The sequence below is a fragment of the Cavia porcellus genome, unplaced genomic scaffold (assembly GCF_034190915.1).
Source record: "Cavia porcellus strain 051 isolate PalLab524CR breed Dunkin Hartley unplaced genomic scaffold, mCavPor4.1 scaffold_15, whole genome shotgun sequence".
NCBI classification, from domain to species: domain Eukaryota; kingdom Metazoa; phylum Chordata; class Mammalia; order Rodentia; family Caviidae; genus Cavia; species Cavia porcellus.
Window position 1 is genome coordinate 7,278,260 of NW_026947498.1, and position 14,330 is coordinate 7,292,589.

At 47.1% G+C, this 14,330-nt stretch overlaps 1 protein-coding gene across 5 annotated transcripts in view; it reads left to right on the forward strand.

The window, feature by feature from the left end:
• Nucleotides 1–14,041, forward strand: part of Sh3bgr (SH3 domain binding glutamate rich protein) — a 30,481-nt gene extending 16,440 nt beyond the window's left edge. For 2 of the 5 annotated variants that reach the window (XM_013146103.3, XM_063224530.1), the window contains 5 exons: nucleotides 6,659–6,733; nucleotides 7,584–7,673; nucleotides 10,860–10,889; nucleotides 11,767–11,872; nucleotides 13,547–14,041. In XM_013146103.3, the coding sequence (XP_013001557.1) occupies nucleotides 6,659–6,733; nucleotides 7,584–7,673; nucleotides 10,860–10,889; nucleotides 11,767–11,841 (270 nt within the window). In that variant the 3' untranslated portion in view covers nucleotides 11,842–11,872; nucleotides 13,547–14,041. The remainder of the gene's footprint in view (nucleotides 1–6,658; nucleotides 6,734–7,583; nucleotides 7,674–10,859; nucleotides 10,890–11,766; nucleotides 11,873–13,546) is intronic. The other 3 variants (XM_003463926.5, XM_063224528.1, XM_063224529.1) reach the window with 3 other exon arrangements.
• Nucleotides 14,042–14,330: the final 289 nt, after the last annotated feature.

Here is a 14,330-nt window from a genome sequence, read left to right on the forward strand (position 1 = left end):
TCAGAGAGATCAACGAGCCATGGCCTTCACAAAGTAGCTAAGCCCAATGGCACTACCACTAATGCCATGTGCTCTCTGACGTGTCATATCCAGGAAGCACATGGTCTCACCTGTCGAGTTTTCTTGCTGTATATTTAAAGTTTATTCTCTCAAGAAAATGCATTCAGGTACCTACTGGCTGATACTGAGCCGGCTGAGTGAAGAAGCGTTTTGTGGTATAGAGGGGTAGATACATGTTAGCAGCCTGCAGTCCATGGAATACTCATCGATGTGAATGTGGAGATGACCCTGGGCTGTAGACCTTGCCTTTCCTGTAGTCTGACTGCTCTGAAATCTGGTTGCAGTGGTGGTGCTGCTGGCAGGGGAGCTTGTAAGAGGGGATTAGATTGGTAAGAGGGATTAATGTTTTTCTCCAGCTTGGGCTCTTACAGGATGGGATTAGTGTCCTCAGAGCAGATTTTATAAAGTGAAGCTGCCCACTGCTCTGTCTCTTCCCACATGCCTGCCTGCCCTTCCAGTTTTTGCTATCTGTGAGGCCCTTGCTGATGCCACATTTTGGGACATAACATCCTCTAAGACTGAGATCCCAAACAAACTGCTGTTCTTTCCAGGCTACCCAGTCTCAGCAATTCTGTTCTAGCAACAGACTATGGGGTAAGACAGTATCCTCAAAGAGCTGATGTCTTGCTCAGTAATTGAGGATCTCAGGAGAGCTAAGCGAGCAGAATTGGACAGCGAAGGTACTGTGGGAGGGAAGGTGGAATTGTTTGCGAAGGCAATGGAGTTGAGCACACCGTCCACTTGATGAGGTCGTCCTTAGGGCAGGATAGGAGGTTTCTGAGCACGAGATTCTGAGAGTGGGTGGGCAAGAAAGCCAACTGTCTTGCAGAAGGCCTTCCATGACTTCTGTAGGTGAAAAAAGTCAGTGTAGAACAATTTCTGTTTTATAAAACATGTCACCCAGACCAGTGTAAAAGCTAGAGACCCAGTGTCCATGATTACATTTGCAAGCTCAGAGTTAAACACAATGCCTATCTCATAGTAGGTGTTCAACTCTCAGACTAGAAGCAATGATTATTTGACATTCCAAGGTCAGTAAAATACGCCGTGTTATGGTTTGTGTCTGGATGTCCCCCCAAAGTCTCATGTGGTCAAGGAGGGGTGGGTTTTTTGGAGGAAGCTGAATCTAGAGTTTGTGAGTGGTTGGTTGTCTCGTGCTGGATGGGGGTGTGAGTGCTATACCTGCCCTAAGGCGAGTAGCTCGAATAGCTATATAGGGAGGAAAAGAGGTTTGCGTCTTCCTGCTTTTGCTTTTGCTGTCTTCTGCCACCATGAACTGTTGTCCTCTGCCATGACCCACCCAGCCTTGGAACCAACTGATTGTGGGCTGAAACCTCCACAAACTGTAAGCTAAATAAACTTTCCTCCCTTACTTTTGGGCATCTGGTGTTTTGTCTCAGCAACAAGAGATAAGTAACTAAGACAGACGGAGTTATTAAATACTATTTTTCAAACTAGAGGCAAGTGGGACATGTTTGTTTATTGCAACTTGCTTTTTTTTTTGAATTTACATTTTGATCTACCCACAGTAAGGTAAATCCAGTTTGGTCTCTGGTATGTTTCATTTTACGGCATTGTCTTTTAACATTTTTCTCTCTTGACAATTTATATGGGGTCTTATATTTGACCCATGTGTACGCTACCTAATATTTAAATCAGGTAGAATGTATCCATTTCCTCCAACATTTATCATATCTCCACGGTGAGAACATTTGAACCATGTAGTGTCTTGAACATAGAGGTCATTATTGTTATCTACAGGTACCATATCATGCAGTACATGCCCGGACTCTTACCCCATCTGAGAATAAAACTTGGTGCCCTTGGTGCTCTGGGTTAGACCTCTGCCCTCTTGCCTCTCCTGTCCTCCCTGGCCCCTGAGAGCCATTGTTCTATGATCAGCTCTTTAAAAGTTTGCACACTGGTGAGAGTGCGAGGCATTTGTCTCTGGGCTCAGCATGGTGACCTTCCAGCTCTATGTGTGCTGATGTAAATGGTCTCAGTGTTTAGATCTTGCCCTGATTTGTAGGGAGTCATAACTTACCACCTTGTTCTTAGAGGGAGGAAGGAAAGGGAAGGCTGAGGGATGGTGAAACCTATCTTGAGAGAGCAAGGGCCCATTCTGATTCTCCTCCCAGATGAGGAGCTTCCTACGCAGGGGCCAGAATGTTTCATGTGTGGGCAGCACAGTGCCCAGTGGCATGTCCAGGCAGGGACCGTGGGTGTGTTGTTGTCACGGGGTTTGGAGGTGTTTGTGCACGCACTTGGGAAAGTGTGAGTAGCCTTAGGAAGACAGATGCATGATTCGTGGAAATGATATGACTTCTCACAGTGTCGTGTTGTAAACAACATTGCGGAGGAGTGTCAGCAAGGAAAGTTAATCTCCTTGAAGCTAAAAATAGGAGCCCTTGACTCTTATGTAGAAAAGGTATGTTTAGCAAAGGATATAAGCAGAATTATGGCTTTTAAAAATTTTTTCTTAGCCAGGCATGGTGGTGTATGACTATAATCTCAGCACTCAGAAGGCTGAGGCAGGAGGATCACCATGAGTTTGAGGCCAGCCTGGGCTACATGGTGAATTTAATACCAGCTTAGTGAGATCCTGTCTCAAAAAACAAAAGAAGAGGACAATTTTTCTTGTCTTAGGCAGTGTGTACGAGGTTACTAGGTCAAGGAACGAGCGAGTTTTCTCAGAATAGTTTTATAAGCAAGGATTTGGTCCATAAAGTTGATATTTGTTGTTTAAAATATCTGGTTAGCATTGTTCTTAACGTGACACATCAGGTAAGACCTGTCTCTACCATTTCCTGGCGAGAAGGAAGGTGGATTCTTTTTAAATCTATGCAAATAAGTATAATGTATGTTCTGACTCAATAAACAGAGTCAATGAGAATTTTTGAATTCTGAAGGAATCAGGCAGGGAGAATAAGATGTTATTTACAGATACTTCAGTTTATGAAAGCAGAGTTGATTACATTGCTATGATCTGTAAAAAACAAAAACCTCCCTGAAAAAGCACTTTTTGTATTACCAGAAAATGGAATGTGAAAATGATACCAGCAAATAGTAATTCTTAGTCCACTGGATCTTAGTCCAGTGGTGTCACAAATCTGCTTGCTTTTCTTTTCTCTTTCTCTCTTTTTTTCCTTGTTACCTGGGATCAAACTCATGACCTTGTGCTTTCCAGGCAGAGGCTTACCACTGAGCTAAATCCCCAGCCCTGCTTTTCTATCAGAATTCAGGAAATTTTGCCTCAGTCTACTGGTTTGGCTCAAAGTTCCTTAGGTGTCGCCATCAGACAGCTGTACCCCCAAGCAGCTGGCTGAGCATCCTTCCAGTGAGGCCCTGTCCGGTGTTTTTCATGGGACGAAACATTCTGGTGGGTGGCCGATGGCAGAAAACTTTCAGGGAAACATTTAAGTGAAACAGGGTAGCAAAAGTATTTGTAGATGATGGAGAATTAAAATGGGTGCGGTAGGGGTGGGGCTGGGGATTTAGCTCAGTGGCATAAGCGCCTGCCTTGCAGTCGTGAGTTCGATCCCTGGTACCGATAAAAAGGAAAAATACAAAAAAAAAAAAAAAAATGGGCGCGGTTGATTTATCACTGATAATTTTCTTTTTGTTTTTAGTTTTTGTTTGAGATGCAGTCTTGCCGTGTAGTCTAGGCTGGCTTCAAACTTACAGTGATCCTCCTGCCTCAGCCTCCCAAGTGCTGGGATTATAGTCATGTGTCACCACACCTGGTCAACTGATAATTTTCAAAAATGAAAGATTTGATGACAGTTAAAACAAGAACAAAACACTGGATACAGAAATTGGGGCATTTCTGTCGCATGCAAATCAAAACAACAAAGTCAATCCAAAAAGGTATTAGACATATTATCTGTCATCATACTCTGGAAGACTATTTTCAAAGAATATACGAATGTTACGTCCAGTTTTCAAGAATGAGTGAACTGGAAGCTACATCTTGATATAATACCTGCTGGTTGCTGGGGCGGAGTTGTGGATTCTCAGCCTGCGCACCCCTACGCTCCGGGGAGAACCATCTGACTTGCCTCTGCCTGGCTTTCCTGGCAGGTTAGAAACAGAGTCTAGGCTCCTTCCATCCTACTTCACATTGCCTGGGATTTGCTTCAAACACTGCCCTGTGATTCTTCAGTCAAAACTCCCATTTTCTCTCCAACACACTGACACACATTAAAAGGTCATTGTCTTTCTTTACTGACAGGAAAGGTAAATGATACATTCATGTGTCACTGTGGGGAAATGGACTCCTGTCAACTTCTTGAAAAGCAACCCAATAAAAATGTCTTACCATTTTACCCAGTGTTAACTGAAGAGGCACAAACAATGTGAACATTTTGAACATTCACCAGTTGGGAAATGTTTGAGTAAACCGTTGCATATTTAGTATTAAACAGATGTTAAAAAGAATTATACAAATCAACCACGACAAATGTCCATGGTATATTACGCTAAAAGATCAAATTATTTGCAGTGTATTCTCACTTCAATTTCAAAAAGCAAAAAAAGGAAAATGACAACTACTTCCCCAAAGAGCCTTGAAATATATTAGAACAGAGGAGGTCACACATCCAAATTCTATCTATGTATCTATGCATCTGTCTATTTATCTGTGTATACTAGGGATTGAACCCAGGGCCTTTGCACTGAGCTACGTCCTTAGCCCTCTTTACAGATTATTATTTTTTTTAAGTTTTTTATTTTATTTTTTTTATCGGTACCAGGGATTGAACTCATGACCGCCTGCTTGCAAGGCAGGTGCTTATGCCGCTGAGCTAAATCCCCAGCCTTACAATAAAATTTTATTTATTTATTTTATTTTTAATTTTTTTTATTTAAAGAGAAAAAGAAAAAAACAGAAAAAGGGTACAAGTAATACAAAATTTAAAAAATAAACAGAAATCACTAGTTAATAGATTACATATTCTCATCTTAGAAATAGTTGTTCAAGTTACAAAATTGAAGCATATAAAGTGGACTTTCAAACAGTGAGAGTGCAAACATTTTTGTTCAATGATCCAAAAAAACTCAGTAATATGGTTATCTGTCTTATACACCTAAACATATATGCAGTTATAAACTTTAGAGCACTTTCTTTTCTTTTCTTTTGTACAATGACAATTACACATTTTGGGTTTTATTACTCCCACAGTTCTTATTACTTTTTTTGAGGAGAGTAACACCAAATGCGACATATCAGAACAGAGTCAGTCAAATCAAAAGGATGGACATAATAGATAATGTAAAAACAAAATATAAGGTGATCAACAATGGTTACCGTACTGCCTCTTGCTATTTTAAGAAGAATTGCCAGTTATAATAAACTTGAACAAAACAGTAAAGAATAAAACCAAAGCATTGGAGACATTACAGGACTTTAAAAGAAGATAATAGTCAACCGGAATGGGCGTCATAGTGAATCTTACTGTCTTCACAGTTGTTGCCTATACTTTCGAACTTGGTACTATCAAGCAAAGCAGAATAGGAGAAAATCAGTCAAAGCAAGATGGTGAGGGCTATACAAGGTTTCAAATCAAGTTAATAGGAAATCAAAGTAGGTTACTATAATGTATCCTGCTATTTTTTATTTATTTTTCCCTTAATTAAAAAGATAAAAAGAAAAAAGTAAATAATTAAAAAAAAGAAAGGGAATTGAGATAAGAGAGGGCATAACAACAGAACAGCGCAGGTCAAAACATAACCATTTAAGGAAAATAGTGTTTCACCACAAGATATCCTGACATAAAAATAGTTACCATAGTGTCTCTTTCCTTGAAATCTAATAAAATTTTATTTAAAACAGTAAAAAGTCAGAAAAGGAAAACCAAAAGCAAAAAGCATAAACAACAGCAGATTCAAAACAGTAACAATACAGGTCTTCAAAACAAAATGAAAGGAATTTAACAATGGTTGTTATATTGCATATTCACCTTTTTTCAAGTAAAGAGAAGAATATTAAAGAAAATATAAAACAGAGAAGAAGGTAGAACAATACTGAATTTAAAAATTATCATAGAATTGCTAGTTGTTACATTTCTCATTATTGTCTTAAAAAAGTAGTTGCCACAAAATCAAAGCATGAATTTATAGAAGTTTTTAAAAAACAATTTTGAGACCAAGGTCTTCACTAAGCTGCCAAGTTGCCCCGACTGGGCTTGAGCTTGTGATTCTTCTGTCTCTGCTTCCCAGAATGCTGGATTACAGTGCGTCACCATGCGTGGCTTTCAAATTTTTAATACTGCTTCCCGTGGAAGGATTGAGATGGAGCAGGCACGAATGGCTTATTTTGCTCCCATGAATCTTAAAGTGTATTTTCAGAGACTGGGAACAACTTCATACCCCACAAAAGCATCAGGCAGGATAGGTGGGCCTGTGCTGGGCCCTGAGTCGTGGTGGGGCTTTTCTGCCTGTTTTTCTCACCTCTCCACCGGCTGCGAGCCGTCCCACTGGCGAGGGCCGGTTTTGCTGCAGATGACATGAGGGTGAAGACAAATGTAACTGGAACAGTTAAAAGACACTGAATTATGATCCTCAAGAAAATTCTGAAATATCTTCAATTTATGTGATGCAGGTGGCCAAATCGCCGGAAGAAACATCTTCCCTTCCCAATGGTGAGGTAGCAGGAGAGGCAGAGGGCACCACCGAGGTAAGGGCTGGCACCGCCCCCTGCCGGGGTCCTGGAGGTGGTTTCGTGGGCCTATCTTTTTCTCTGTCTTCTGTCTACACTGTCCATCCATCCATCCGTCCATCCATCCATCCGTCCGTCCATCCATCTGTCCAGCCAGCCATCCATCCACCGTGCCTACCCTGCTGCCTGTCTCATTTCTCTCTTCACCCACGTTCATCTTCCATCACCTTCAGAAGCCTTGAACGGGTGACCTGAAACCCCTCACTCGGCTCGGCCATTTATTATTGTCACACGCACATCAGTCTGCTGGCTGACACCAATAGGCCCAACCAGTAATTTGGGGGTCTGGCAAGTTCATGCTGTAGGAGCTAGGTGACCTTGTAAATGGAAGGCTGATGCTGGCTTGATCTATACACCGCGGTCTAGTGCAGAAGCCCCCACAGCTGTGCCCATGTTTGTCCTTGTGATTTATCGACTGTGAGTATCTCAGTTACTTTTCTTGTTGCTGACACAAAACACCCAACACCCACACGTTCAAGGAGAGAGAGGTTTTAGTTAGTCACAGTTTGCAGAGGTTTCAGCCCATAATTGGCCGGTCCCACGTGGCAGAGTGGCACGGCAGAGGGGCGACAGTTCATGGCGGTGGGGGCAGAATCATCGAGGGAGAGGGGACAAGCCTCCTTCTGTCCCTTGTATCACACTTAGGCTACCTGCCCCAGGGGAGGAGTGGCACTCACATCCGTAATCCCAGCGCCGAACTGTGAGTCAGTCACAGACCCTAGGTTCAGCTGCCCACGTGAGGCTCGGGGGAGACATCTGGACACAAGCTGTCACAGTTAATGATGCCCTGGACTTCTTTCCTGACCAGGGAACAGAGAAGGCTGAAGACAGTGGCGAGAACGAGGGACAGGACGAGAACAGAGAAGATGCAGGGAACCCTCCCGAGGCCCAGCAGAACGTGAGTGCTTGCTTTTGGCGCAGTGGTTACTTTGCTTTTAGGCCTGTTCTCAGCTTCCTGGGCTTCTGAGGGCTGCCAGGGAGTGAGTGCTCAGTGGCAGGAAAGCACATGAGGCCCCGGAGGTCAGTGGAGAGGGAGCTGGTGATTTTCATTCAGCTGACAGCGGTGGACCAGGGGCTGAAGAGGGGCCAGAGGTAGGACCCAAGCCCCGACTCGGAGGAGCCGGCTGCCCGGCCCTTTAATGACGTGTTGTGTTTTCAGAGGTAGGTCAGGTTCGCGGTCCAGGTCAAACTTGGGTCCTTTTTCGCTGGTCTTAAATGATGACCAACTCAACTGCCCCAAGGACTCCTGGGGAACAAAGCTGAGGAGGTGCAGGACATTTTGGGGACACTAGTAAGGGCTTGATAAGAAAGGGCACATGGGAGGAAACTGATGTTCAAGCCTGTCTGGGGTAGCAAATTCTGGAAACCCAAGGCGTAGGGTCTGGTTCCTAAGGGGTGTTCTTCAGGGGTAACCAGATAACCACAGCGGGTGAGGGCGGAGAGGGGCTCTGTAAGAGCCCAGCAGGGTTAAGTAGAGGATATCAGGGAACAGCATTTTCAGCAATTCCAAAACCATCTGAGGAGCCAGTGGGGCTAGGGGTAGGCAGTCCCTCCCTGAGCCGCCCTGCAGGGGACTTCCAGTGAAAGCATCAGGAGAACGTCATAAAACACTGGACATATCACATCACAGTGTGTTCCTGTTTGTATTTGGCTTTTATCAAGGTAAATACTTTTACAGGAACAGTAAAGTTACTTGGAGTCGCATTCACTGGCAGCCAGTGGCCCTGTCTGAAAATCTGCACCCTTGGCTTGATTGACTACCAGTGATGGTTTCACCCTCGGGCCCCCCAGAGCCAGCCTGTAGGAAAGTTCCCTTCCGGCCAGGTGCGGCCTTCCCACCCCCTTCTCCTGGCTCCTTGAGCCCAGCTGCCCTCTCTGTCCTCTGCTTCTGCTCGCCACCCACTGTTGACACTCAGCACCACTGACACCTGTCCTTGGTGCTGGCCACGTGCTATGCCAGCAGCCTGTGGCCCTGGCCACGGTCCCCACAAAAATAGCTGCTGTGGAAGATCCTGAGATGTCCCACAGCCAGACTGCTGCCCCCTGGCTTTCTCAGAATACCCAGGTGCGATGACCTCAATTGCATGGTCAAGGTGTCGCACGCACATGTGCAGAGATCCCTCGAGATTGTGCAGTCCTGGAAGGGCGCCGGGCTCTGCACAGACGCGCAGTGATGTAATTGCTTGTCGGCCGTAAGACTCAGTTCAGCACTGTACGGAGGACTGGTAGGATTTGCTGAATTCTGCTGAATTCTGATACTGTGCAGTTTTGTGAGCAGAATATGAAAGCTTGTCGTCTTTTTAAAAAATTGATAGATCTTACCTCATCCCTCGTGTTTTTTGTGGCAGGAAAAGCATTACTTTAACAGGAGCATTCAGCTTTCATGAGCGTGCTAGGTCGCCCTGGGATCAGTCCCAGTTATCCTGTGTGAGCTGAGACCAGCGGTTACTCCGTGAGAGCCCTTCCTGCCCTCCAGGCTGGCTCTAAGCTGAGCTCCTTGTCACCACCAAGGGGTTGCTTGGATGCTGGAAGCTGGATGCTGTTGATGGAAGTGATTAGATTTAGGGAAACACAAAACTTTTCATAACTGACCATTGTGTGCTGTGGATGGTGAATTTTAATCAAACCCTAAGTAGGCGAGAAGAAAGCGAACTTGACAGCTGGCGAGTTCCTAGCCTTCCCCATACCCAGTTCCTGAACACAGGTTTATATCTTGGTTCTAGACAGTGGTTGGGGGCTGCACAGCCCACAGATCGAGTAAGACCCAGGTCCTATCCCATGAGCATGCAGACTAGGGGGAGGCAGAGACCGTGATGGCTGTGGGAGCAGTTAGGGGACCCCCTAACTCCATCTTACCGTGAGGAATGTCTGCCTTGCAAAAGTCATTCTGAGCAGGCTCCTGGGCAGTGTGAGAAAGTGTGTGCCCTGGTTTGGCTGAAGAAAGTCTGGCAGTTTACCCTGATGGGAGTTTCTAAACATGTGGGCAGTGGTGAGGCTCCTTGTCTCCTGGAGTCCTCTCTCTGGCCGCAGCGTGGAGAGCACTTTGGAAATGTAGAAGGACAGGGGGCTGTGATGTCCGGGTGAGCGGAGATGGCAGGATGGGGCATGATGACACCATCACCATGATGACAGCACCCAAATTTTGCAGCTGGCACCAGGGCTGTCTTTTTCTGGATATTTCTTTGGCGCAGACACTTGGTGTGTCCTCAGTGATGTCCAGCATGAGATTTGCTTGATGATTCCCAAGGCTAAGATGTCCCCGGGCCCCTCTCAGACTTGGCCAGCCACATCAGCAGCACCTGTGGGCATCACTGAGCTCTGATGTCCCAGAGTGGCCCCAACCTGGTGATGTGGGGCGGGGAGATGTGGCAGCGGTGTAGCGGCATCTTGGATCTGATGTCTCTTTCTTCTGTGGCTTTGCTTTTCCTGTTACTGCTCTTGAGAGGTCGCTTGGCAGAGGAGGAGGAGGAGGAGGAGGAGGAAGGGGAGGAGGAGGATGAGGGGCAGTAAATTAGTAACCAGCAGACTTAGCGGGATCTGGGTTTCTCTGTTACTTATCCTGCGACCTTGGTCCAGTGCACTCTGTGGCCTCAGAAGGAAGGGACTGGTGACAGGACACAGGTGACTGCAAGGACAGGCTGGATTGTCCAGGGTTCCAGGAGCTCCCTGCTTGGGCTGCTGCCGACGGCTTCTGAGAACCCCACAGCTGTTTAACAAAGCTGCCCCCGGGGAGCTGCCATGGGCCATGCGGGGAAGGGATGGCAAAGCCCTGATTTCCTCGGGGAGTGAAACGGAGCCACATGTGTCACCAAGCAGTGTGACTAGTGAAGTACACTCTCTTAGGTGCGTGAGTGATGCAGCCTGTCTTTCAGTTCATAATATTCCAAGAGCTTGAAATACAATGCACAAGAGAAGCACAGATCACCTCATTATCTTAGCTTTGCTTTCTATGTATTTCACGTTTTAATGAATTTGTTCGTGTTAGTGAGCTTCCAGCTTGTTATAGTTCGCTTACTTTCAGATTCAACTTAAGACTGACTTGAATTTGTGTTTCTTTTCTTTCCTGCCAAATGACGGCCCTAAGGAAGAAGAGGGAGAGACAGCAGCAGGAGAGGTATGGCTGTGGCTTTGGCAGCTGCGCTTTCCGGCTCAGTAGGAACAGCTGCTAAGCTTGTGCAGCGCACACGTAGGGAAGCTGAACGTGCACAGAGCGTGACTCCGGCAAGGGCTCCTGTGGGCTGCGTGACCTCATAGTGGTGGGAGGACATGAAGGAGAGAAACTCCCATTGCCAAACAGGAGGCCCGAGAGTGACAGGTCCCACAGGCCCCAGTGACCTGAGGGCGGCCCCCCAGGCCCAGTTCTGAAAGTCCCCTCCCGTGACTCCCAGGGCACAGCCTTCATGACCCACAGTGCTGCCGTCCTCACCAGTGGCCAGGGGCCCTGGGCCTGGCCCTAGTGCCGCCAGCTGCTGGATGCATGGGGAAGTCAGGGCTGGGGTATGGGAGGTGAGGGCTCCCCAGGGGATACAGCCCCAAAGCCTGGACCCCTCCCCTTCACTGCTCCTCCTGTAAGCATAAGAGAAACTCACAAGGTTAAGAAAAAGATTATAGGACAGATAGCTTCAGTTTGGAGTGGGAAAGAAACAGAGATCCAGCAAGATAAAAAATTTAAGACAGAATGCCTTACAGTGAGTTTATTCTCTGTCACACACGCTCTAAGATGCTGTGTGGTGTGAGTGCTGTGTGTGGGGCAGCGTGTCTGTGTATGTGGCATGTGGTGTGCATGGGTGTAGTGTAAGTGGTGTGTAGGGTGTGTAGATGTGAGGCACGTCTGAGTGTGAGCTGTGTGTGGCATTTGTGTGGTGTTAGTGTGTGGTGTGTGTCATCAGGACCCCCCAACTCTCCTCGCGGATTTCCCACTGCCCCGTTGTTTCTCCGTCTATCTGTGTCCCGACATGTCTGTCTCTATAACGAAGTGACTTTTGTTGAAGCAGATGGAGGACATCCCAGAGGAGGCAGCAGAGGAGGAGGCCGAGGGAGGAGAGGAGGAGCCGGGCGAGGACTAGGCTCCCCGTGCTGGCCCTGCAGCCTTTCCAGGTATCTGGGGTCCCTGTGCTGTGGTCTGTGTCACCCTGGGCACTGGGGGTCACTGGGTCCCAGCTTACCACCTCTCCCTGCCGGGCTGTGCTGCATACTGTGGGCTGTGATCCATGTGGCCATAGGCTGGTGGCCTCTGTGGAAAACACGCCTTGGGCAGAGAGTATGGTGGCTCCCTGAGACTCAGCCACTGTGGGTAGAGGAGCTGGTCATAGTCATCTGAGAGAAGGCATAGGCGCTGTCCTCTGCCCATGCCGTGTCACCCGAACCCACAGTTCCCTGTCCCTGTCACTTCTGGGAGCTCGAGGTCGGTGTTCTGTGGGTGGCGGGATGGCCGGCTACGGCCACGTGCAGGAAAATCTCTGCCACCGGCCATTCAGTCCTGCGTGCTCCACAGCACGTCCCGTGTGTTGAATACGAGCCAGCGTACTCACATGAGCGTGTCACAAGTGGTCTGACACACTGCTGCCTGGCAGTTTTAAATTCCCATTGATGATAAAAACAGTGAGGTAATTCTTAGCAGTTGGGTCGTGCGATTGTACTAGTATGATGATAGCCCCTAGGTTGCTTTTTGTTTTGTTTTTGAGACAGAGTCTCACAATATAGTCCAGGCCGGCCTTGAATTCACTGTATAGCTGGAGATAGCCTTGAATTCATGGTGATCCTCCTGCCTCAGCCTCCCTGAGTGCTGAGATTACAGGTGCGTGCCCCCACCACTGGCTAGCCTGATATTTCGGTGGTGAGGGAGACTGAGGAACTAGAGAGATGCTTAAGTCCTGTGGGCCGTGAAGACAGGATGGCTTTCTAAATCACATCTGGGTCACTGTGTGCAGAAAAGTACCCAGCTTCCCTGGCAAAGCCCGTGAAAGGGCGTGTTTTAACTGGTGTCGCTGACCTGGTGCCTGGGTTTGTGGTTTATCTATACTGCAATTTTGCTCTAATGCTGCAAAGTTTCTTTAAAAATGTGGGCCAGGCACGGGGAAGGAGAAGCGCTCCTGGGGCCCCGAACGTTAGAACACATGGATAATCTGAGCATTTTGTAGTCAATTTATTTATATATTTAAGTTTTTTAAAAGTTTTTTTTTTTTTTTTTTTTTTTTTGAGACAGAGTCTTGCTGTGTAGTTCAGGGTGGCTTTGAACTCACAGCGATCCTCCTGCATCAGCCTCTTGAGTGCTAGGATCACAGGTGTGCACCACCATGCTTGGGGTTTATTTTTTATTTGAAGAGATTTTAGGGGCAGCATGGCAATGAGTGAACTATGAAAGAATTTACATTTCTGATATTTGGAACTGGAGGCAGAATCTCAGTGGATGCTGTCTCTGGAGAAATAACGCACAGTATGAGATCATGAAGTCTCTCCCAAAAGGCTGCCACGTGGGCTGCTGAAATTTCCCCTTCTGGGGCTCACTGTAAGCTTTGTCCCTCTGCCTCCCGTGGAAATTTACGCAGGGAGCTGTATTGGAGGCCTGGCTTCCTTCTGGTCTTTGCTATGTGTTGGTACAGAGAAAGGTTAGAAAGACAGCTTAGTCTTCCTTTCCTTGTTTGCAGCAAGTGGAGGTTTATCAAATGGAAGGCAGCACTGCTCCGCCCTGGTGCTGCATCCTGCACACTGTGGCGGGGGTTCTCAGTCTCACTTTGATGGTCTCCCCCTGCTATTTTCCCTTTCTTTCAGATTCACAAAGGAACACGTCAAGCCACGAAGCAATATTTCGAGTTACAAAGCAGCATTTCAAATCCTGGAGCAACATTTCAAATGTTTCCGTGTAAAGTCTGTGAAACGCTTTGCCTGGAAGTGTTTGCCTTCTCTTAGTGCGCTGGGCATCCGCCAGCACTTTCGCTGTCCGGTGTGGTTAGATGTACACACATGGCCGCTTTACCACATCCATGTGGCGGTCAGCGTGGAGACCATCCGCACCTATCTTCACGTGCCCAGAACTCTTGGCCTTTGCTTATTTTAATTTTGGTACCTATATGTTTGCTCTGCATGCACAGACCTTATTAGTACCTTGAATCGAATGAGTGCAAGGAATAGAACTTCTCTGTGTGGCAAACGCATGTCGATACAGCAGGTTTCCTGCCCTGTGCCCAGTGTACTTGCCTTAGGCTTAGTTTTGGAAATGATGGTGCTTCCTGGAGAACAACCACGAAAATAAAGATTAAGAGCAGAGTCTCGCAGTGCTGTTTCTGTGTTCACACTCTCCGCCTGTGAGCGCCACCTGTCTGAGACCCTCTGCCTTGGAACAAAGGATCTTGTTGCACTGATTGTGCCAAGGGTCTCGAAGGTCACATCTCAAGTTGTGCCAGCCACTGTGCACACACGTGGTCTCTGGAGCCTTACGCCACGGCAGCTCTGTCACCCATGGGGTAGGGATGACAGTGGAGACGGGGCCATGGCAGCCTGGTGCCCTTGGTACATTTCTGAGCAGCGCGAGTGGCTGCTTCTGTTTCTGTAGCTG